This window comes from Brachycentrus maculatus, unplaced genomic scaffold (genome assembly GCF_059751285.1).
Source record: "Brachycentrus maculatus isolate JH-2025_06_01 unplaced genomic scaffold, ASM5975128v1 h1tg000334l, whole genome shotgun sequence".
In the NCBI taxonomy this organism is placed as follows: Eukaryota; Metazoa; Arthropoda; class Insecta; order Trichoptera; family Brachycentridae; genus Brachycentrus; species Brachycentrus maculatus.
In genome coordinates, this window is record NW_028281083.1 from 1418839 (window position 1) to 1442397 (window position 23559).

The window sequence follows — 23559 nt, forward strand, 5'->3', positions numbered from 1 at the left end:
GGCATTTACGGGGCTGACGACCGTCATACGCTGGTTAAAGTGATTACTTTACACACGTGTAACATTCATCAATTCTACCCGTGATTGACAACCACATTACTCAAATTTTCGGAATTTCTATATATATCATCCAATTTCGAAACATTGTTCTTGAATTACTAGAATTTCACAAGATACTTTTTATTGAGAAGAAACTCTTTCATTTGTATGTGAGGTCCATATTCTTCTTCATCTTTGTTGATATGTTAAAAAACAATATATAAAATAACTAAAGTGTCCGATTTAAAAATTAATACATTTAAAATAACTCGTGTAATTGGAGATAATTAAGATTTGTGAACAAGTATTTGGATACGTTTAAAATGTTGTGAATTCTTTATTTATGTTTTAAAAGCTCCTGGGAGGCGCTGAAATAAAACAGTTTGGGAACCACTGCAATAATGGTAAAGTTGGTGCCAGGGTGGGTCTGTGATGTTGCCGGGAGCCCCTTTACTTAATTCCTCTTTAGTTATTTGATAGTTAGCAGTATGTCATTTTGACAGGCCGCCATTATCATAGCCGGGGATTGTAATTAAAACTAAGCTCCATGTTAACTCTGATTTGATCCTTCCATCTTGTTTATCGCCGTATAACTAACGCATTACCGTAGAACGGGGCTACTTGAACTTTGATGTGTTACTTAAACCCAGTAAAAAAAAACGTATTCGGTCTACAATAATGAACATATCGACATGATTCATTGTTTTCCTTGCAGGTGACACTTATTGTCACGATACTTCGATCGAGACCACGATCAAAATATTTTTTTGTACTGGGCTCAAATAACACATCGATGTTCAAGTAGCCCCGTTCTACGGTACGTGAACTAACATTTATCTCATTTTATATTTTAATGATATAAACGCATATATTGTGAAACTCTTTATTTTATTCACGAAAACGCATTTCAATATGATCTTCCCTTCGATTTTTTTCGGACATGTTTAAATCGCAAGGCTCATTAGCTTCTCTGTGTATAATATACCATTCTGTCCCTTATCCACACTCAATTGTGTAAAGGGCACTGCATCGTATTGACGCAGTGTTATCTTGATCGTTACTTACAAGATGATCACTCCTGTGATTCGGGGACCAGTCCAGGGTAATATTAAATAAATATTACAGCGTAAAATAACTAATACTTATTATCGCCCCCCTCCTGGGAATCGAACTTGGAACCTCTAGCACGGTCGCTAAACATGCTTACCATTACACCATGGAGATTGACAAAAAAAGGCATCAGTTATATTTAATGTAGAGTCCTTTGAATCGCAAAATGAATATTAAGGAGATAGAATGGAAACCTCAGTTCGTATATCGTAAAACTTGGTAGTATAATATATTGACATGTTAAAAATGACTAACTGCATTGATGTTTAATTTCTTGCCAAGCAAAAGTGACTTAAATGGCCCTCCTGAACATTTTACGTTTTGCTAGTTGGTCACTTTCTCCTGTACAACTACGATATAATAAGATCTATCATGAATTTATCTATAATGATAAACGTATCGATTATAGCTTAGTAAATGGTTTATTCTTTCTTTTATTTTATTACATATTTTTGGTTTTCCTGCTGTGCCCCCTTTCTATCATTTGAAAAAAAGAAGGACTTATAACATATTTATGCTTATGTATTTGTTTCTTTTTGTTCCAGTTTACACAGATCAGCCGGTGTCCTCGGCGTCTCCGCCCACTAGAGACAAGATAAATAGCGAAGACAAGGCTCGCTCCAGGAGGGGCGCAGCCCGGGCCAGGAGGACCCCCGCGTGGGGGGGCCCAGGCGACCAGCAAGAAGGTAGGATACTTTATTGCAAGACTTCTCCTACTGTTAAGAGACAATCTATTGATTGCTATTTTGCCTTGGTCTTTATTTGCACAAACTCGCAGACGTCTATTCCTGAACTAAGACTCTTAGAAAACCATCCACGTGAGCAGTTCTGTGTAGTGTAGTATTTTTTGGTAATATATCAAAAATTAAACAGCGTTATCGTAATATATCAAAAATTAAACAACGTTATCGTAATAAATCAAAAATTAAACAACGTTATCGGATTGAATTCTACTTTTATTTCAAAAACCCCTCATCTGCACCCAATGGTGCATAGGGCACTGCATCATATAAACGCAGTGTTATCTTGATCATGACCACATGAAGGAAAGGTGATCAGCCCTCCGATTCAGGTACCAGTCCAGGGTAATATTGAATAAATAGTAGAGTGAAAAAATCACTTATATTTATTGAAACCCCCCTGGGAATCGAACCCAGGACACTACGGGGGCTGACTTTTATATAAATATATACAGTGGTGTATATTGTGACGCGTTTCGTCTTATTAAGACATTATCAAACACATGATAATGTTTCTCATGACATCTGAAACTCATCTCTTAATAAGACGAAACGCGTCACAATATACATCATGGTATATATTTAAATAAAAGTAGAATTTAATCCAATAACCTTGTTTAATTTTAGGTATATTACCCAAATTCAAAATAGAATTCTACCAACTGTCTGCAGTTACAATATAGTTGTGTACTCGTAGTGTTCATATTCATTGGAAGCTGATAGTCTTTGTTTGGGTCACCTGTCTATCTTACGTTAGTTTGTCACTTGCATTAATCTTCTTCCTATCCGTAGACGCCACTGATTACATATGATGTGTGTCACAAGTCCATCGCTTGTCTTTTACAAGTCTCGCTATAATATTTTGATTTGAACTACTAGGATTACATCGGTCACCCCTATCATGGCTAAACTCATACATAATATATTTTCAAGTTTAGAAATAAAGATCAGACGTCAAACGTTTGAGTAAGTTAATACTAATGCGTATACTTTTGAAGAAAAAAAAATGTCGAGTAGTTCCACCATATATGTATGTATGTATTACCTAGATTCAGTTAAAATATGTATTTTTTATTTATAAAATATATGTAGCTAAACTTAAAAAAATATAATTAAATATTATAATTTTAGTTTCGCTGAGTCTCTCCAAAAAAGATACTGAGCTCTTGTGCTTGGAGAGGGACTTTTTTTGTATTTTCAAATTTTAATAATGTCTTCTAATACAATCGTATTTTCGTCCGATCGAAAATTTATTCTATCAAGGGAGTGTTCATATTCGCGATTGTACTAGGACGCATTGTTTAAAATCAATGACAAAAGTTATTTACCTTGTCATTATCTTTATCAAGTATTTTCTGCCCATTACGACTTTCTACAATACATTTTTCTGCAATCATTCCTGACCTCCATAGTAAAATGATCTCATTATCTACGAACGATACGAATTTCTCCCAGTCTGCGACCGCATTGGGATAGCCATTAACTAAGTACTCTTTGAATACTTTCTGCTCTAAAAACTGAATTATTACCATTATGGTTGCTACAGTTTTGATGACTGCGTTTTAATACCGCGACAGTAAACGTTGCTTTCAGTTTTTTATTGCTACCTGATTATTAAAACAAAACATAAATCTACGCGCAATTAGCCCACTCTTTTAAGCAATTGTACAATTCCGCAACTGCATGAGTATCCAATCATTTTATACCTGTTTTAAACGCAAAATATTGCAACGTAGTTTATTTCAAAATTGTCTGCAGATTAAACTACATGCCAATATCGTTTTGAGTAGGTTAACGATAATGTATTACCAAAATGACATTTTCAAGATAGAAATTCCAACTTATTGTATGATTTGAACTCTCCATCGACGCACTCGACATTAATAGATTTCGTTTTGATCGCATTAAAGTCCTTAGTTCGCATTGCGAATACAATACACAGATTGCAAATCAGCTTGTGTTCAAGTGTTGAAATATTTTGTCAGCCTAGTCAGGTCTTGAGCGTAAACTGTATCGATATATCTCAAATAATATCCCTCGTATATGAAGGCAAATACCTCGGTGCCAATAATATATTCCTACGTTATGAGTGTATAGTGCTCGTACCTTTGCATCGTGGCGAATTTGTAAATATTCAACTATACCTTTGTAAATGGCTAGATAAGATCCACGACTGAATTTTTAATTGTGTCGGATATCTACGATAATGTTTATTTTATTTCTAGATATAAAGTTTCTCGATATATTATCTATCAATGATTCTACAGCGGTATAATTTGTTTAAATGATATACAATACAGGCTGTAAAGATCGTTAATTTATGTCTACTTGTTGACTCTATAGCAAACTGATCATGCAAAGTGAACAGCGTATTGAACCCTGGTCGGTAAAGTAGTCACCTCCGCGATAATATCCTGTGTAATCTCAGGGGGTATCCCTCTATTATATTATTCTCGATTTATTTATTTTCTGTAGTCCACAAAGAGCGTCCTCGGGTACCTAACTAGTTTGTCAACTAGCACTTACTCGTATCCTTGTATGCGGAGATATTAAATAGTCCATAGGTGTGGTGCGCGCTGGGTAAATCATTATCTACGTACTGCGTTGATACCTTGCCAAGCGACTTTTCTGCCTTGGATCATAGGGTTTTTATTTATAAGCTGTATTTGTCTTCGGTTCTTTAACTCGTCGTGATTACTTTTTGACATCTCAACATAGATGAAGAAGAATATGAAAATCTAGGTATGTACAGGGCTTATATCCCGTCATAAGCCGGTTAAGTGATCACTAAGCACACGTGTAACTTTCACCATTCTATCCATAATTGACAACCACAATATTCTTTCAAAGACAACAGCTGAAGGCGTGTTGCAGGAGCCTGGGTGAGGACCTATCCGACATCGGATCCGTGTTAGTACATAAAGAACTCTCACGAGAGGTGATATCATACATGATACAAAATATTACAGTGAAAGATATTGGCACCATAAACCAAGCTAGGACACAAAATGCTAAACCCTCTTCAAGTGAAACGGAAGGCCTATTGACGACAGTCAACATTCCGGCTTCTCCTGAGGAGTTTTACATGGTTTTCTCCCAGCAATGAGCAAATGCTGAGAAGTTCCTGATTGGCGCACACTTGATTTTCCCTCCTGTTCCCAACACAGATTAAAATAAAACACGTATTTAGCTGGAAGAAACAAATATCCACTAATTGATATATAAACCTTAGCAAGGTAAATAATAAATTCAACTCCCATTAAAAAAAGCCACACTGCTCAAATTTTTGGAACTGCTACATATTTCATAAATTTCATGGGCATTATGCGTGAACTGGAGCCATCTATGAATGGTTTGAGAAAGCTTTTAAGGACTATTCATTTGCAATTGATTTCTGAAGATGTTAGATATATGTATAATAGTATTTTGTGGTTGTTCTTTTCTATTTATTTTCCGCGGTTTACCTAGGAGAGGCGACCGCGTACCTCGGCGCGGCGTGAAGCAAACAATAATGAGTTGTTGCAGTCGTTACCGATATCTCTAAGGGAATCTGCCCGCGGGTGGGGGTGTTATCTCACGCGCCCGGCCACTGAGCTGACTAATAGGAGCCGAGATAGGCCGTCTCTTGACGAACATCTTCTGCATCTTCTAGTCTCCTGGCCTTGGTACCTTGTTCTCACCATCTTTGATATTTTCTATCTACTTTTTGGTATTTTATTTTTAATCGAAAAAACTTTTTAAAGATTGATATATGATTATACATGAAGATTTTATCATTTATTGGGATGGGAATATAAGAGTATGGATATCAACCGGCCTTACGATTTTTTTGAATTACCTAACGTCAATTACGTAACGAAATCTAGCTACGGCTTATGCAACGCCGCTTATCATGGCCCTACTTAGGCTTCAACTTTATAAATTTTGTAGCCTATACCTACTTATGAGTGGATTTACTCTTTACGTTTAAAGTTACTTATAATTCATGACTGAAATTTCTAAATTCTGTGTAAAATCCACCATTTTTAATTGACAATCACGTTACCCAAATTTCGAAAAGTTGTGTATAATCCTTTCAGCTTTTTAATGAAATCTTTATTGGTGACATCTATGTTTTTTCAATGAAATTCGTAAGTTATCAGATCCTTTTAGTTTATGCGTTCAAGATTGTTTGTCGAATTATTTCAGGTACTAGGATACGTGTATTAAAAAAAATATGGAGAAAATATAAATGATTAAAATTTGCTTTAAATCACTTGTTAGCAAAGTCGTCCGATTAGTTTTTATATATAACTTGATTTGTTAGCAATCTGAGAGATTTGTTATTATAACCATTTAATGTCAGTCGACATGCCACAGTAATGGAATAAAAATGGAAAGTTGATAATGACTATGCAATGTGATTGATATCTCCAACGAATTATAGATTGTCAATTTGCTCCACGCACACAGATACTTAAAAACTTGTCGTTGAACCGCTTTCTGCTCAGGCTTACCTCTTTTCGTCACTGCGATAGAGTATCACAATAATCAAATGGCGTTGTGAGCCCTATTTAATAATAATACATTTGTATTATTATCCTTTCTATCAAATCTATGAGGCGAATGTGGTTGGTGATAGAAGCAGAGGAAGACTGAGGAAAACTTTAAAAACTTTTGAAATACTTGAAAATGGTCAGGTCAGGAGTCGGAATAGTCGGCGTGTATGCATGAGAAGATGTAGCAATGCGGAAGAGGTGAAAATTGTATGCAAAGACAAAAGATTGGTGTAGTGTTCTATTCTCTATGCCTACCCCTATGGGGAAGCGGCGTGATGGTTAGCTAGTTTAAATTCGGATACTTTATGTTATAAATTATCTTATTATAGTAAAATACTGCTCTAATGTGAATGAGTTATTGAAAGCTGTCCCACCGCATGCCCAGATTTGATACAGAAGCGTTTAGGCTTCCTGAAAAATCTGCTCTTGCAAAGCAATTTTTGTTTTGAATTAAGGTGCGAAATTTATTGAAAATGTGAAACAACATAAAATTTCATCCCGATTTTACTGTGAATTTACCTTTAAAAGCTACATTTAAAGCTACATTTACATTTAAAAGCTAATGTGAATGAATTGCGGAAAAGGAGATAGTGGAAAGTTTTTTTCTAAAGATCATCTCACTCTCACTATTTCTAACCGCTGGTGGAAGAGCATTCCACGCCATCGGTCCCACAACAGCAAAGACACGCTCGCCAAACTTAGTGCGCTGGTTGCGACCTGGTAAGATCACTTTGCCCATAGCAGTTGCTGTAGCCGATCGAAGCGTGAGACGTCTGCTATGACCGCGAAACTGCATTCTCTCTGTTATGGAAATTACTGGGGAAACAGCAAAAAAATGCATACGAACGACCAGTGTCATTCAGAGGCGGGTGGCATTCTCCCACAGCAATTGCGACGGCCGTCATCTCTCGCATCTCGACGCGTGACCCACTTCTCGGCCTCCGTCAGGCATCAGCTGTCGGCCCTTGGAGCACTTAGCGTGATGGCTATCGGACGAGAAATAATTACCAGTCGGTAATTGCGATGATCTCATTGTTTGTATTGGAACACGGCGCAGGAGAGCCGATCTGCATCGGGGCAGAGGAGTATCGATCACACGATGCGACTTCGTGCCTTGTCGTTGTGTTTATCATAAACTGTTTGAGTAGTTGCGAGTACTCGTACTTTTATGATACAAATCATGGCTAGATCAACACAGAGAACATCATAGGCTAAACCATTTTTAATAAGGTGTTTTTCTTTACAAAAAAGACCATTCTAAAGAGAGAGGAATAGGCCGGCCTCAGAAAAGATTGGCCGATGACATTGTCCCCGTCACGGGTAGTAAGTGGAATGAAAAAGCCCAAACGATAGAAGTCTGGAAATGAAAATGAAGATGCTTACATCCAGCAGTGGAGAGACGGCTGACAAAGAAGAAGTTTTTCTTTAAATTATTTTATTGATTATTATACCAGGCTTTGGGTTATTTACCCTACGGATGATGTATTAATATATATCATAGGTGTCTCAACTTGATACAAAGGATCTATCGTTTTTAACCGAAAGAAGGTGGAAGCTGAGCATCCTAGGGGTTACGACCTGGTTTTAGTCTGTTGTCTTTCTGTGTCGTAGTTAGGACTTTGTGTTAGGGCTAGCTGACTAACTGAACTATCTAACTAACTATATACTAATCCCTTTCACTGCCGACACTGGGGCACTTCTACAAAGTCGATGATGGTTTTCTAAATTTGTATTTATTTAGATTGGCAGTGGCAGTGACATTAAAAGCTGCTGAATGTAAATTCACTATAAAATCTAGATACGATTTGACATTTTAAAATAATTTTCGCACTATTTTTTTTTAAATGCAAGAGTAATCTGTTAGGAAGGCTTAGCTGATAGAGCTTCTGTATCAGATCCGGAAATGTTTTGGGACCTTTTAATGGTTCAAGTCAAGTGGCAATGTGGATATGTCCAATCAGTCACGATCAGGCGTCACGACGGTATCAGATCATAAAAGTGAGATTAATCCTCGAAGTCAGATTCTGATAAGCGACCCTTCCATAAATCGACTCGCTCGAGATTACTAGTAATTCTCTTACTCTCGGGCACTTGGTCATCTCGCCTTCGCCGCCGATGAGAGATCAATATGCGGCAGTGTCGCTCCGAGTAGCCACGCCATGCGAGTTGATTAACAGCTCTCAGCACTTGGTATTACTGAACCAGTTCGTTTCCCTTTCATCTCCCGCTGCATCTTGGTCCTGCCCCTCCCCGCCTCCCCGCGTGCCCTGCGGCCAGCAGTCTCGGGACCAAGTTATCGTCGGCTGAAGGCTAAGGGATGTACACTGTACGGGCAGCAATTATAATGGAACAATTATTGCAATCATCTATCTGCATGTCAGGATAGCGAATTATGGCGATTCGACAAATCACCGTCTCCTTTACTGTGTATCTTACCTAGATTATCATTGCCTATAAATATTCCGCGAAAATTATAGGAGTTATAAAATATACTCGTAAAATGAAATCTGGATTTTCTTTTTATAAACTTCTGATGTAAAACACATTATTTCCACTTCATTTCCAAATCATTCTTTAAAACACTGTTGCCCATCTGGAATCCAAATACAGTATATCTTACAACCGTATGCATACTTACATTGTATAAAATCCTTTAGGCATTTAAATAATTATTTAATTAAAAAAAATACTGCTTATATGCGGGTGGAATTATGCAAAAGAAGAAACTCTTTATTAGTGTTCAAGTGTAGTTCACTATCTCTCGATATGTCCGATGCTCCGATATCAAGTTCCTCGCCGGTACCACTCGTTTGCCTATAATTACCGATTAGCGCGGCTCGTGTCAGTTGGTCAAGTGTTTGAACACAACCCGATAATCAATAAAAGCTCCTTTAGTAAGAAATACATTAATATCCAATATTGATAACAAGCGACAGTTGGAAAGACTGTGTTGAACGTACTCGTACATTGCTCCGTATTTCAGCAGAGACTATGAGTCATTTCGCGGCTTACCATCTTTGTCTCCCAATCAATTAATCGCGAACGCCTCGCTGCGGAGACTCGTATCTCCATTTTGTCAATTATATTATTTAATGCATCAATAAAGCTGCCAATAACTTGCCTCTGTCGTGTGAACCCAGTTTACTCCCGTAATAAACGATCCCCGATCGGCAAAGTCCGCACTTTTAATGCGCGCGGTTCTTGATTACAGCTTCCGATCAGATTACACGACATTTATATGCTTATCACGTTAGCCGTACCATTAATATGGACGTCTCGAAGGGAATCGGATTAAATTTAAATCATTTTTGTAATAGCGAGTAATATCCATCGTGAAATTTAAATACTTTGCGCAGGGAAAAATACGGGTGTATGAATGAGCGCAACGAAAATAAGAGTGAATCGTGTATCCGCCGATATCCGAGTCGGAATATCGGAAGATAGCACAAGCGAATCGAATCTCGCTATAACGATTACCCGCGCTTGCGTTGCCCTCCGAGGTCGGTTGGAGGTGAGAGATTTTGCATCAATTCGCGATATTTATTGACCCTATCGAATCTTCCATAATCTGCCGGGAGAAGGTCGTGGGGCTGGCCGGCATATTTGTTATTAATAAGTTCCGTGGGACGCGTAATATTAATTACACGTGTATCTGCATATTGCGTTCCCGTCCGCTATGCGCAGGGTTAGACGCGTGATTCTATTATAAGTTTATCCATTATCTGTAAACATCGTACAAGGGTCTTTTAAAATAATTAACGCTATTAAATCTCCGTACTTGATTATCTTTAGGGCGGGCTTTGAGGTATTACGAGTACCTCATACTTCCCACTTCAGCGATGTGTTATTTATGAAAGTTAACAAAATTAACTTTACATACAAATTGTTGTACGTGGTTGCTTGTTTTATTGGTTAATTTATGCTCGCGTACATTTATGCCCGAGGTTCATTCCCTCGCACATTACCTTATAGCTTCGGGTTTTCAAGAAGGCATTTGGAATATGTATTCGACATTTTTTTATGAAACGTTATTTCTCTCTCTCTCGATGTTTTGCCTAAAATATTCACACGAAATTAAACCTGCCAGGCCTTACCTGCAAGATTTGTATTTTTTTAGAAATTCTTATATGTATTTGTATCTGTAAATATTAAAAAGTATTTCAAATTAATTGTAAATAATAATTCAACTAATTGTTCATTTTTAGTAATTCGCGTCTTCATACTTTTATACATTTGGACAGCCAATGTCTCCCGATGTGTGTATCCTCGAACTAAATTCCATCAAAATAATATACCTACATATGTAGTTACTAGATAATATTACAGGTTTTATTCTGGGGTTAAATTTAATTTGTAAAAGCTTGAATTTGAATTGCAAATCGTAATTATAATGTATGATACATAAATAGGTGTTGATTGGTGCTAAATTGGGGCAGAAGGAACCTCTCGAGGCCTTCATAGCGTCATCCATATAAGGCTTCTCAGGACCAGCTGACCTTGCGTCTACCGAGACAAGGGAAGTTCTTGTGGGCTAATGACGCCTTGTTGCATACAGTATTCTGAATTGTGACTGGTGATACGAATTAATGGGTATAATTTTGGTATTTAAAGTAATCGCTTACTTCCTTTGGCGATTGGGAAAATTGTGATTTCTTTCTGTCAAATAAATTTGGTGACAATTTGCTGTATTCGTTGCAATTATTAAATTATTTTTAATCAGTTATATCATCACTGAATTAAAGGCTAATCAATTCACACGTTATTACCATAACCAGTTATCAATAATTGAAAATTGCGAATTTTATTACTCGGTAGATATATTGAATAGCTTATTTTTATTAGGAATATTTTACAACTAGAATTTTTTGTTATAAATGGGAATCTGGATGTTTTGATCTGTAAATTAAGAAGAAAACTTCTTATTCACAAGAATATGTCAAGGTTGTGTGAAATTGGCTCGTCCTCGGAGTTTTTACTGACGAAGCGCATCCTCCGATTGGCAGATATTATATTTTCAACATAACTATCACTATTTTGAGTATAACAAACATTTTCGCGCGTTGGTTTGTTTGACAGTGACTTCATCTTTATTGGATGCATCCGACAATGCAAGGGCGATAAAAAACAATATTTTAACCATTTCCACTCTGATCATTTTTTCTCATAACTGATCAGCTGCTCTGATCAAAGAAATACGACGTTTTTCTACCATTAATATAAATATTTTGGCTACCTAATTTTGGGACACTGTCTCGCAATTCGTATGACCATGTTATTTAAGATTAACTGTATTTATCTGAAATATTTTTTGGTAGAATATACTTGGGTGATAGAGAAATCAGTGATTAAAGTTATACCTGCGCCGGGTCAGACATTGTGGCCCACGAAGCTGCCTACTAGAATCATACGGTCCAGAATGTCTAGCCTACAGAGTGGCAAGAGTAAAAAAAATATATATTTTCTATTTTTCATTAAAAATTAGTTAAATTTGTTTATTTGTGAATATTATTGACGAATCGGAAGTTTAAAAATGCGCACGTTGCGACAAAACCTCCCTGCTGCACCGCCAAAATATACTAGCAACATCGTCGGTATATCGACGGACCGCGCTTACCAGAATCGATATATAGATCCTCAGCATTCTAACGATCAATCGGCTGACCGTTGTTACATAATAACTCTCCTTCGAAGGGTACACAAATAAATTGAACGTTATACAGGTGTAAACGATATTTTATCAGATTTATCTCGAATACCAACGCTGATCAATCGGCAGGACCCATCCGCGAACCTGTTCCTCTAATAAGCTGTGGTCTTTCCATTAGCCGGTTTGAACTTTCGGTATTAGGTCAGGCGTACCGCTAATGCACAAATGTATTAGGATCCTGTACATCGTAACGCCATAAATCATAAAGGCAATCGCGGAGCTTATTTGATAAAATCTTTTCCCGTTCCATATTGCGCCTTTGTAAGAATGCAATTATTCGATATGCGGATAAACATCGCGATGCCCTTTCTTACAAAGTATTATAGTTACTCACCTTATATACTGTACTATCAGTCCCGCAATGTAAAATGAAGATTTCTGCAATCACTAATTAACCGTCACGCTGCTTACCCGCAGGGATAGGCAGAGAGAATAGAATGCCACACCAAACTGTCTTTGCAAACGATCTCCTACTCTTCGACATTCTTGCATCTCCTCATACATACCCGACTCCTGACCTGACCACTTTCAAATATTTGCTATACTTGATAACACTGCTTCGATGCGATTCAGTGCCCTATGCACCGTTGGATTCGGATAAGTGTTGGAAGAATATGAAGTGTGGGGATTTACAGGGCTTAAGACTTGTTGTTGACTGGTATATCTGATATACTGTAAAACATTCACCATTCTACCCATGATTGACAATCATCGAACTCAAGTTTCATATTAAAAAACTGGTCAAAAAATAAGTGTTATAATTGAAAGTGATTCATCCATCTCATAGTATGTAAAATAACTCGAAAAAAATATCTCATACACATCACGAAGGTTTTCTGCAAATAAATACTTACTTATTTCAACTATTGATGTCACCGACATGTTTTCAATTGGAGCATAAATACAATTTCCGAAAGTTTGGTAATGTGTTTTTCAAGTGATAATCCAAACCTGCCAATGATAGGTTCTAAGCTCTAAGCCCTACAAATTCCCATACTTAATCTTCATTTGTATTAAGATATCAATAATAAAATCTTGAGATGAATAAATATAGCTGAAAATTATTTTTCTGCGCCTTTTGCCACCCGTGAGTGGAATATCATCAAGTACTATAAATCTGATCGTGCTATCATCCGTGTGATTAATTTCACGACCACATTTACCTTCAGTGCTTACAAGTTGATATGTAGTTTCATGTCCACACCTTTCACACATCATTTGACTTATCGATCGACGGTTTGGTTTTGCTACATGAATACGCGATCTTGTAGATGTAGACGACAGGGGTTATGGTATAGTTGGAGGTCGTTCGTCGGCGACATCCATTAAATTAATAATCTTTGACCAAAATGGCAGGTGACACGGTTGTCGTATATACGTATTATTTACGACATGTTTATATCCTGTGTCGCACGACGTCCGGTCAACGATCCTCAATGTTTTTTTTTCACAACGATTTGCGTGTGTTCCTAAATATTCACAAATCTGGGTTTTCTCCATTCAAAAGTTATTTTTAATTTTTTTTGACATCTCGACATACATGACGAAAATATAGAAGTCTGGGTACTTATAGGGCAGGTTATAACCTGTCATAAAGATTGGTTAAGTGATCTTTTTACACACGTGCAACATTCACCATTCTACCCATTATTGACAACCGCACCACTAATCTTTTTTGGAACTCCTAGATATATGATCAATCTCATGACACAATACATCGCTCACTCCTTTCAAGAACGTCATAAAATAAAAATAAAACTTGATTTTTCAGGAGAACGTTTTAAAGTTTAAAAATGTAACACAATGTATTAAAAATAAATATCAAGCCACTTATTGAAATTTTTTACTGTGCAACAGATCTTTTTAGGTAAAACCTGAGGGTTTTTTCTCCATTTGAAAAATATTTAATTTATTAAAAAAAATAGATTTTCTTCAAAATGCAAAAACAACATTTTCTGCCCTGTAGTGGGTAAATATTAATTTAAAAAATATGCCTCTTTTGCTGGGATATAGTACATTTTCTGGGCATTCCGAAAACATGCACAACTGAAAATTGACGATTTTTGATTTATGACATTCTTAAAAGGAGTGAGCGATATGAGTTCACGACAAAAACTTTCTCAATCCGTCATAGATGGCTGTTGTGAACTCGTATATACTGTATAGTGAGATTGATCTAGGAGTTCCAAAAATTTGAGTAGTGTGGTTGTCAATCGTGGGTAGAATGGTGAATTTTGCACGTATGTAAAGTGATTTCTGTGAAGTGAAGTCTAATAACAGATTAAAAGGTATGTGCTAAATAAAAAAAATTCCAATCCAACATAGATGGCTGTTGTGAACTCATATGTACTGTGTCATGAGATTGATCATATATCAAGGAGCTCCAAAAAATCTAAGTAGTGTGGTTGTCAATCATGCGTAGAGTGGTAAATGTTGCACGTGTGTAAAGTGATCATTTAACCAGCCTACGACAAGTTATGAGGCCTGTTAATACCCAGATCCTATTTCTTCCTATTCTTCTTCATATACATATGTTTAGATGTCAATAAAAAAGTTTTTTTTTATTGATTCAAACACACAATGCTCTCAACCTTTCCCCTATAAGTTTTCTAAGGTTTGAATCGGATATATTGTTTATGATCTTTTTCGGTCATGAATATCTGATACTGAATGAATGAATCTGAAATCTTGAAAGTACCTTTACTTTCAATTTTTAACCACATTCGCGATTCTTTTAGTTCGAACGCAATTATTCTCATCTCTCGTGGTACAAGTCAGTTTCTAATGCTGACGAGTGTCGGCTTAATCGGAGGCGATTTATCATGGGCGGAGATAGAACTACCTAGATAGTGATTTTCAGCGAATCTGGACACAGCCAGTACGATATAATATATTCTAATTTCTGAGGAGGAATAAATCACACATGGCTCGGATAAGAAATCGCCGACTGGAAATCACGGCTTTGTAATTATTGTTTCTCTCTGTCAGCGCTTTGACGAGTATCGGGTTTGATGTATGGCGAGTTCCTACCGACGGGCGACCGATGCGAAGTGAAATCCTTCGCCTATCAAAGGGTTTCACTTTCGTCTCGCATAGCTATAGAAAGTACATTCCCATTCTTCGCGAGACCTGTCACTCACGCTTTGAAAAATCGTGCAGTTTTCATTTTAAGACCTACTTGCGGCCGAGTATGGTGTGCATCTCGGAAAACCCTCACGAGTGAAACAATGAAGTCCTTTTTGCAGGGATCGTCCATCACGCGGATCTCGCGTTGGATTTATAGTCCTGTGTGGTGCGTGGTTACAGTTTTGAGGGATGTGATATGGCCGGTGTGGTGCTAATAATGATATCCCCAGAGCCTTTGGCTGTTTCATTTTTTGCTGGGTTAAAAAATGGGGGATGTTAAGATTCATCTTCAGATATTCTAATTGGCTAAAACTTCCAAATTGAGTGATTGTTTCGATGGGATTAACTGAACTCGCATCTGTGATGTTACGGTCCCATTAAAGGGATAATGAAATACTAACAATCATACTAACGTTAAAGGACCTTGGTTTCTCGATGCTCCGAACTTCCAGAGTCTTGTCCTACCCTCATCAGGTTGAAATTTAGGTTTAGGAAATTCTTGGTAGGGTCGCTTTATTACCTTAGGTTGTTCGGTATTCCTCCTTAGGAATTTGGATTTGGGGGTGGGTGTAGAGCGCGCGAGCTTTGCCTGTCGGTGCGGGTGGTTTTTTAACGGGGCTGGGGTCCCTTAGTAGGGTTACTGTTGCCGCTGTCACCCTGGGTATTAAAACATGGAGGTGGATTATACACACTACTTAGTATGAACTTACATACCCCGCTTAATTTCAATATTTTCAATCTTTGACTGCGAAACACTTTGCATGACTGATTAAATATGTCTGAATGTCCGAATGGAAACCAAAAGTTTCTATACCAGACCTGGGAATGTGGCGGGAGCTTTCGGGATCCTGCGAGCATAAAATGTTGCATTAATTTTTTGGCCATCTCGACGCAAAATTTGCAAACGGGTTCGTGGATGAAATACGACGCTAATTGTCCCTACGTGGCCGGGCTCCCATACCGAGACCTGTTATTGGGGAATAATTCCTCGCCCGGCCAGAGAGCCGCTCGTTTGTTTTTGGGAAAGTAAAAAGACAAAGACCTTCGGATTAGTAATGCACCGGCCGCGGCTGCAATTTGGCAAGCAAATTGCCAGGGTTCGTGACTCCGCGCGGACCACTAACTTTAATAATTATTATGTAGGTTCGTTTATATTTGGCTGTTGCATACTTTCGTTCCGACTGGCGCGCTGGTTTTGGACAATTTGTACTTTTGTTACCGAGGTCTTGTTAACGGGGCACGACCGGGTACAGCGGGTGATGTGGAAAATATGCATTTGTTAAGGTCCAACATACGAAATTAAACTTAGGTAACATTTGACGTAATAGAATTTCCTGCTTAAAATACCGTTTTTGTGTTGAAAAAATAAGTTTTTTTTCGACATAAATATACGATTTTGAAAAGAACTCATTACCTCTCAATAACTCTTTTCTTTTCAAACCCGCATTTTTATTTCGAAGAAAAACTTATTTATTCAATACAGAAATGGTTTTTTAAGCAACAAATTCCATTACCTCAAATCGTGGATGTACTGGCAAAAAACGTTAACTCGAAAATATGAAATTTTGACTTCAAGATGCACATTATAAAGTTTTCAACGTTCTATAAAGTGGAAAAATACATAAAGTCGTTTAAAATATCATGTTAATGTGGTTTTAAAAGTAAATTCAACTTTGAGTTTAATAGCGGCTATTTTATTCAGGCTAAAAGCTGAAAGTAACAGGGATTATTGAAACAGGAATTTTAGGGTTAACGTTTTTTGCCAGTATACCCACGATATGTTACCTAGGTTTAAAGAAAATTGAGTTTTATTTCTCAAAATAATATATCACTATGATCCACAAAGTTAATGCTTTCATTATTCAAAATAAAATCAAGAAATGATTTATCGTATATTGGGGCCTTAATGTTTATTTTTTTAATGCATCGCAACCGTTTTTTTCTGTTCGTCAAAATTACCATAGCAAAAATTAATATGTATTTTTCAATTTATTTTTTTTTTCTAGAAGGAGCAGAGTCGGCTCAGCATCGGATCCTGTTGGAGGAATACGAGTCCAACTCCAAGCGCGAGGAGAAGCTGAAGGATATCGCCCTCTCCCTCACGCGCCCCCGAGAGCGGGGCGCCCCCTCCCCGCCGGCCCCCGACCCGCCCACCAGGGAAGCCGCCCCAGCGGACCCGCCCGCCACGGACGAGGGCGGCATGCCGGACAAATATGTGAGTTGGCAATCATCGCTTTGGCAGTAATCTGAGACTCGTCATCTCATTTTCAACTTACTTCAGCCTTTTTCTTGTGTCCAGTATTGAACAAAGGCCTCCCTCTTGGACTTCCACAGTTCTCTGTTGGACGCGACTCTCTTTCTGTGCAGGCCTGTCACTTTTTTGATGTCATCGGACCATCTTGTCTGGGGCCTACCCACGCTTCTGCGTCCTGTTCTAAGCCTTCAGTCAAGCATCTTTTTCGTCTTATTTTTTTATAATTTTCATCGTTTTCAACCCGCCTTTCTTATTATTGATTCTTTGCAATTTGTTATCTTCTTCTTCTTTGTCAGCCGTCTCTCCATTGCTGGATGTAGGCCTGTTCCATTTTTTTCCAGATTTATTTCTTTTGGGCTTTTTCAATACACTTACTACCCATGACGGAGACAATGTCATCTGCCCATCTTTTCTGAGGCCAGCCTATTGTTTTCTTCATATCCCATGGTCTCCCTTCGCTGATGTTCTGAGTTCATCGCTTCTTCCAGGTCCGCGGTGATCCGGACGGATGTGTGCGCGGCGCCGCTGCGCGCGTGGAGCTGCCAGCCGAAGGTTTGCTCAACATGCGCAAGGGATGGCTCCTCCGCCAGCTAGGAACCGGCACCACCCCCGCTCGCCACTGGTTCGTGTTGCGCGGAGCGGCGCTTCTCTACTACAGGGATCCCAGTGCCGAAGACTGCGGTATAATGGATGGAGTGATCGACCTCAATGGAGTGGCTTCCATCACGGAAAAGCCACCATCCAAGACCTATGGCTTTGTGATAAAGGTAAGGATTCGTTCGTCTTTTTAAGTTGTAATTTCTATGTAATATCAAGGTAGCTTAACCATTCTTTTGTATTGTTTCAGACATGGGATAATCGTTCGTACACCTTATCTGCCTTGACAGCTGGTATACGCGCCAACTGGATGTCGGCAATTCGACGAACTGCCGGATTGCCCGATCCAACATCGATTGATTGCTCAGACAAGATGTATCCCGAAAAACATACCATCAATTTGGAAATACAGGACAGTGTTGAAAGTTCCGAATCCATGATTCCTTCGGTTCCAGTTACGCCTATCGCACCGATGACTCCGCGATCTATGATGTTTTCTTCTGATGAGGAGTACAGAACGGCTTCAGAAGGTGGACGTAGAGATAGCGTAGACTGGGGCGACTCTGTTTCGCAACTCCCACCATCTCCTATTTTGAACCGCAATCCTATTTCCCGTGTCAAAGATAAAGTCAGATCTCGGAACATAATTCAAAACTCTTCAATATCATCTTCTCCGCAGTCTGACGATACTACTCCTTCGGATATCGATGAACCCGATAACCTTCAAGACAGATCATTTAGAGAAATTTTAGATCCATACGCTCCTATTGTTATCGATAAAATAAGAAAGGAAGACATTATAAAGCCGTTAAAAACCACATACATATCTACTATTGATAAACAGGCAATCGAAATAGATGACCTCCGAAAAAAGTTAAAGATTGCGCAACACGATGTTAATATTGCAGAAAAGGAGTTAAAACGTTTAAGACAAATTAAGTCTGAATCTGTTCTTAGGGAAAAGAAAATCGATGAATTATTAGCTACACTTCAGCATACTGAAGATGAACTAAACAGGAGAACGAAGGAAGCCGAAAATCTAGAAGCTTTGAAGAAAATGTATAATGAAGATAAAAGTTTGTGGGAGAGTAAATTTACAGAAACGGAAGCGTTTTTAAGAGAATCAACGGAACATTGTGTACTATTAAACAGGCAATTAGAAAATGGACAGCAGACAATTGAACAACTACAAGCTGAACTTTCTCAATTGAATGATAGGCTCACTCGTGGAGCTGAAGAAAATGAAATGTTGTACATGAAGATAAGGGATATCGAAGGTCGGGCTAGTAGTTTATCAATTATCCGCGGGAAGGGGAGAAGTGTCGAATCCTTAAGTGAATTAGCGAACATAGATTTAGAGCAAGAATTAGAATCTATGGATAAAGATAGAATAATCGAAGAGTATGATGAGTTGAGATGCAGGTTTGAAAAGGCCATCCATGAAATAAGGGCAATGAAGCGAGAACTGAGGGAGTCTCACAATTTGTATGATGAATTAGAACTCACAAATCATAGTTTACAAAGAGATATCCAAATTAGTGAAGAAAACAATCAATCGCAGATTTCCATGATGGCCGCTAGAATACAAGATCTTACGCTCAAATTGTCTCTGTCAGATAAACAAGTTAGAGCTCTCAAACATAAACTTCAAAAGTCAGAATCTAGGGATAAGAGAAGGAGTTTGTCTTTGAAGGGAAAGGATTCGTTTTCGATCGGTAAAGAAGTTGAAGACAAATTAGTGGAGTTAGAAAATAAAATTTCACTTTTGGAAGGAGGTAATGCTTTATCGAGTTCGCCACCGGTCATCCAACCACCGTCTAAACCTCCGTCACCCACAAAAGAGAAATCTCCATCTTCCGAAAAGGACCGTGATAGTAAAGCTCTCAAACGGTTGAATGCCCGCTTAAGGAGAAAATCATTAGACAGTGCTACGAGTTCTGAACCGATGAAAATGCTAATCCGGCTCAGTTCACTAGAAACCAAAGTGGGTAATGCTCTTGAAAATAAACGTGATTTTGCAGTATCGTGTGAATCATTGAGTCATATTGCTAACGATATCACCAGTGCCGATAACTCGGAAAGCCATTCGAGTTCACCGCATAGGCATTTATTAGACAGGCTACAGAGCCTCGAAAATGTTGTCATATCTTCGAGAAATAAAGTCAACGAATGCATCTGTCAAGTAAGTGCTATTAGGTCGTCCCGGAACCGGCGTTCTCCTTCACCGATCCTAGATAAAACATACAGTATGAAAACAATAGAGCGTTGTCTCACCGATGTGAGCAAAAAGTTGCAAGATTGCACTGATAAGTGTGTTTTACCATTCGAAAGTATCTATGAAGGTGGAGATATAAATGATTCTGTAATAAATGTTGTTTGTCAACTAGAGTTACAATTGAGAGCGAAGCTGTTAGACATTAATAAAAGGAAGTGTACAATATTGGAAACTGGGGAATTCAATCAAAGAAGAAATTTAGAATTTCTTGCGGAAAAATTAGCCTACGAAGCAGTATTAATAAGCAGAATTAACGATGCAGTTACAGGTCTCAATGGAGAAGGTTTAATCAAAGGATTAATAAAATCAGAAGTTGAAGAAACTAGTCAATTGGTCACATCCCTTCAATCTAAGTTAAACGGTACTCATGTTAAACGTCAAACGAAATGTAAAACATCAATGGACTATCTAGCGAAAATATTATCGCGGAAAATTAATTTAATCAGTAATGGAACAATCGACAAGTGCGTTAACTCTACTCAAAATGCTTTAAAGAATAAAGAACTAGAATTACTTAAAGCGTTGCAGAAGGAAATAACAGTATCGGTTAACCAGTATAAATCTGAAAAAATGATGGAACTTACCAAAGCCTTAATAATAGAAGCTCTCAATTGTCAGTCCGAAAGCGATGCAAATTTTGAGCAACAGAGAACCAATTTAGAAAACATAAGAATTCAAGAAGCTTGGAACAAAGCGCAAGACATTGTAAATAACGAACTTATCAATTCTGAAATTTCCCATGTGATGACGAGATGTGCGCAATACTACGCCACGCAGATGGATGCTGAGAAAACGACAAGATTTACTTTAGTAGCCAGCCAGCAAGCGGTGCTGGAAAGATGGTTTCAAGTAGCCCATGAACAACTTTCTATTGAAATGAAGAAAGCCATTGAAGATATAACTAGTCATTATCAAGAGTGTTTAACCAGCGTAAGATTAAGATCACCAATTAACGAAGATAGAACTGCAGTCGATAGTCGCCAATTGCTGTATCAACTTGCGGATGTAATCGCTCATAAAGTTTTGATCGATGCTAAAATTTTTGTTTGTTCCGGGGGCTATGAGAGTAATCCCTCTTCGGACATCTCCAATATCCAAAATATGTTCTCTAACGGAGTGCAAGAAGAAAGCGGGGTTTGGAATAATTTGTCCGATTCAGAGAATGTGATTGCTTCTCTAGATTCTGATCCTACCCAAGAAGCGGAATTCATTTACTTGTTCCAGCATTTTTCCAACGAATGCAGGGCTCTTTTTTCTGATGAATACGCCGATAATAAGCAGGATTTGATTAAAATTAGCGATGCATTAAGGCAGGTAGACATGGTTGTAAAGCATTTGCACTGTCAAATTGGCAATGATGTCGAAAACAAAGAAAATTTAAACAGAGAATTTGAAAGTAAATCTCAAGTGCAAGGTGTTTTAAATCTTTGCGAATCATTGAAAAAGAGCGTAGAAGCATTGTCTAGTCATATTCCCTGCCAACATTGTCTGCAATTGCAAAATGCTATAAGCAGGTAAGTTTTTATTTTATTATTTACTTGTGAATTGAAAACTTTAATCAAAAATGATAAATGTGTAATATTTTTCAATTTTTTATTTTATTTACATACAATTCTAATCTATGATTGCATAAAGCTGTATGGGGAAAATAATTGAAAAAAATTGTTTGTCCCTCAATCAGGTGTATCAAATATTTTGCACTTTGTTATATGTGAACAAGGATATTTTATTTTTACTGCCTCTTGTGTATTTGTCCCAAAGTCTTTTATTGCAATTATCTTTTTAAATTTTACTTTAATTGATCTGCATTTTCATTTTTTAAAATTTATTTCTAGACTTAAATCTGAACATGAGGAATCACTAGAAGTATTGAAACAAGAACAAGAAAAGGGAGTGGAGAACAAGAAGAGTTTAGAGCTGATGAGAGGAAGGGCAAGGACTGCCGAAGAGCTAGTGAGCAGTTTACAACAGCAGCACAAATCGGCTCAGCGCAGAGCTCAACGCAATGATGCTGAAGTCAAACAACTGAAACAGCAAGTCAGTACCACTCATTTACATTGAAACTGTTAAAAACTCATTTTTAACTACTCAAATTTCAACTCATAGTTTTGTAGTAAACTAAAACTTTTTAAAATTTAGTCTGTTTTTGTACGTAAAATTTTATAGATTAGCAACGGATAGAAATGTATGAGTCCTGGTGAACAAATTTCCTGGTATCAACTCCTTAAGCTTCAAAATGATATTACTTATAATTGTAGGTTGACATTGATATAAAGTAGTCTCCAGTGACACTGAAGATTTCATCTAATGAATTGACTGTATAGGTACATGTGCTATAGTACTTTTTTCCTGTAAGTAGGAGAACTTTCGCAATGTATTTTTTTTCGTATAATTTCCAATCTCACAATAAACCAAGATATTTTCTATCTATAACTGAACATCTATATTTACTTTGATTTTTGAAACTTCTATATACCATAAATATCTCACATTTTAAAGAACTAACCACATACAAATTCCTGTTTTCATCTCTTTATATTTTTTATAAAGTAATAGCTGGAACATTTGTTGATATTGATGTTATCTTGATAAAAAAATTTCGAAGGTTTAATACGGTATTTGTGATAAAGGTTTGAACTCAAAATGTTGTTGGATTTGCCTAACCAATATATGAATGTCAATTTAAATGATGTATTTCTGGTATACTTGTTTAGATAACTGATCACCAGTCCGAGTGCCAGCATCTCAAGGTCCAGCATGAGCAAGAACAGACACAGCTCAAGGAGCGAGCGAAGAGGCTTGAACGTCGACTCGGGACCCTAGACTCGGAGTACTCGCAGCAGCTGGAACAACTCAGATCCGCATACCACACCTCAATAGACGCTGACATCCAGGGCGACTCTATATGCCAGAGGTACCAAGCCGAGATACAACAGCTCAGAGTACTGTGCGAGAAAGGGTTGCTTGCAATGGAACGTTCGCATAGAAGAATCATACAAGAACTGGAAGATAAACACCGTGCTGAAAGGGAACAACTGCGGTGAGTTAATCCATTTTTTACTTAATTCAATACTTTTTAGTGTTTAATCATTTTCCTTCTACCAGATTAGAGAGAGTTCCTTTGGGCAACGTTTTTCTTTGGCTAACAAGCAATCTAGTATGTATGTGGACAC

The 23559-nt window shown here is 37.7% G+C and overlaps 1 protein-coding gene across 4 annotated transcripts in view; it reads left to right on the forward strand.

The window, feature by feature from the left end:
- Positions 1 to 23559, forward strand: part of LOC148304109 (uncharacterized) — a 356867-nt gene that overhangs the window by 325882 nt on the left and 7426 nt on the right. For all 4 annotated transcript variants that reach the window (XM_088268853.1, XM_088268851.1, XM_088268854.1 and 1 more), the window contains exons 7-12: positions 1695 to 1835; positions 17267 to 17475; positions 18003 to 18281; positions 18362 to 21900; positions 22222 to 22423; positions 23101 to 23426. In XM_088268853.1, the coding sequence (XP_088124979.1) occupies positions 1695 to 1835; positions 17267 to 17475; positions 18003 to 18281; positions 18362 to 21900; positions 22222 to 22423; positions 23101 to 23426 (4696 nt within the window). The remainder of the gene's footprint in view (positions 1 to 1694; positions 1836 to 17266; positions 17476 to 18002; positions 18282 to 18361; positions 21901 to 22221; positions 22424 to 23100; positions 23427 to 23559) is intronic.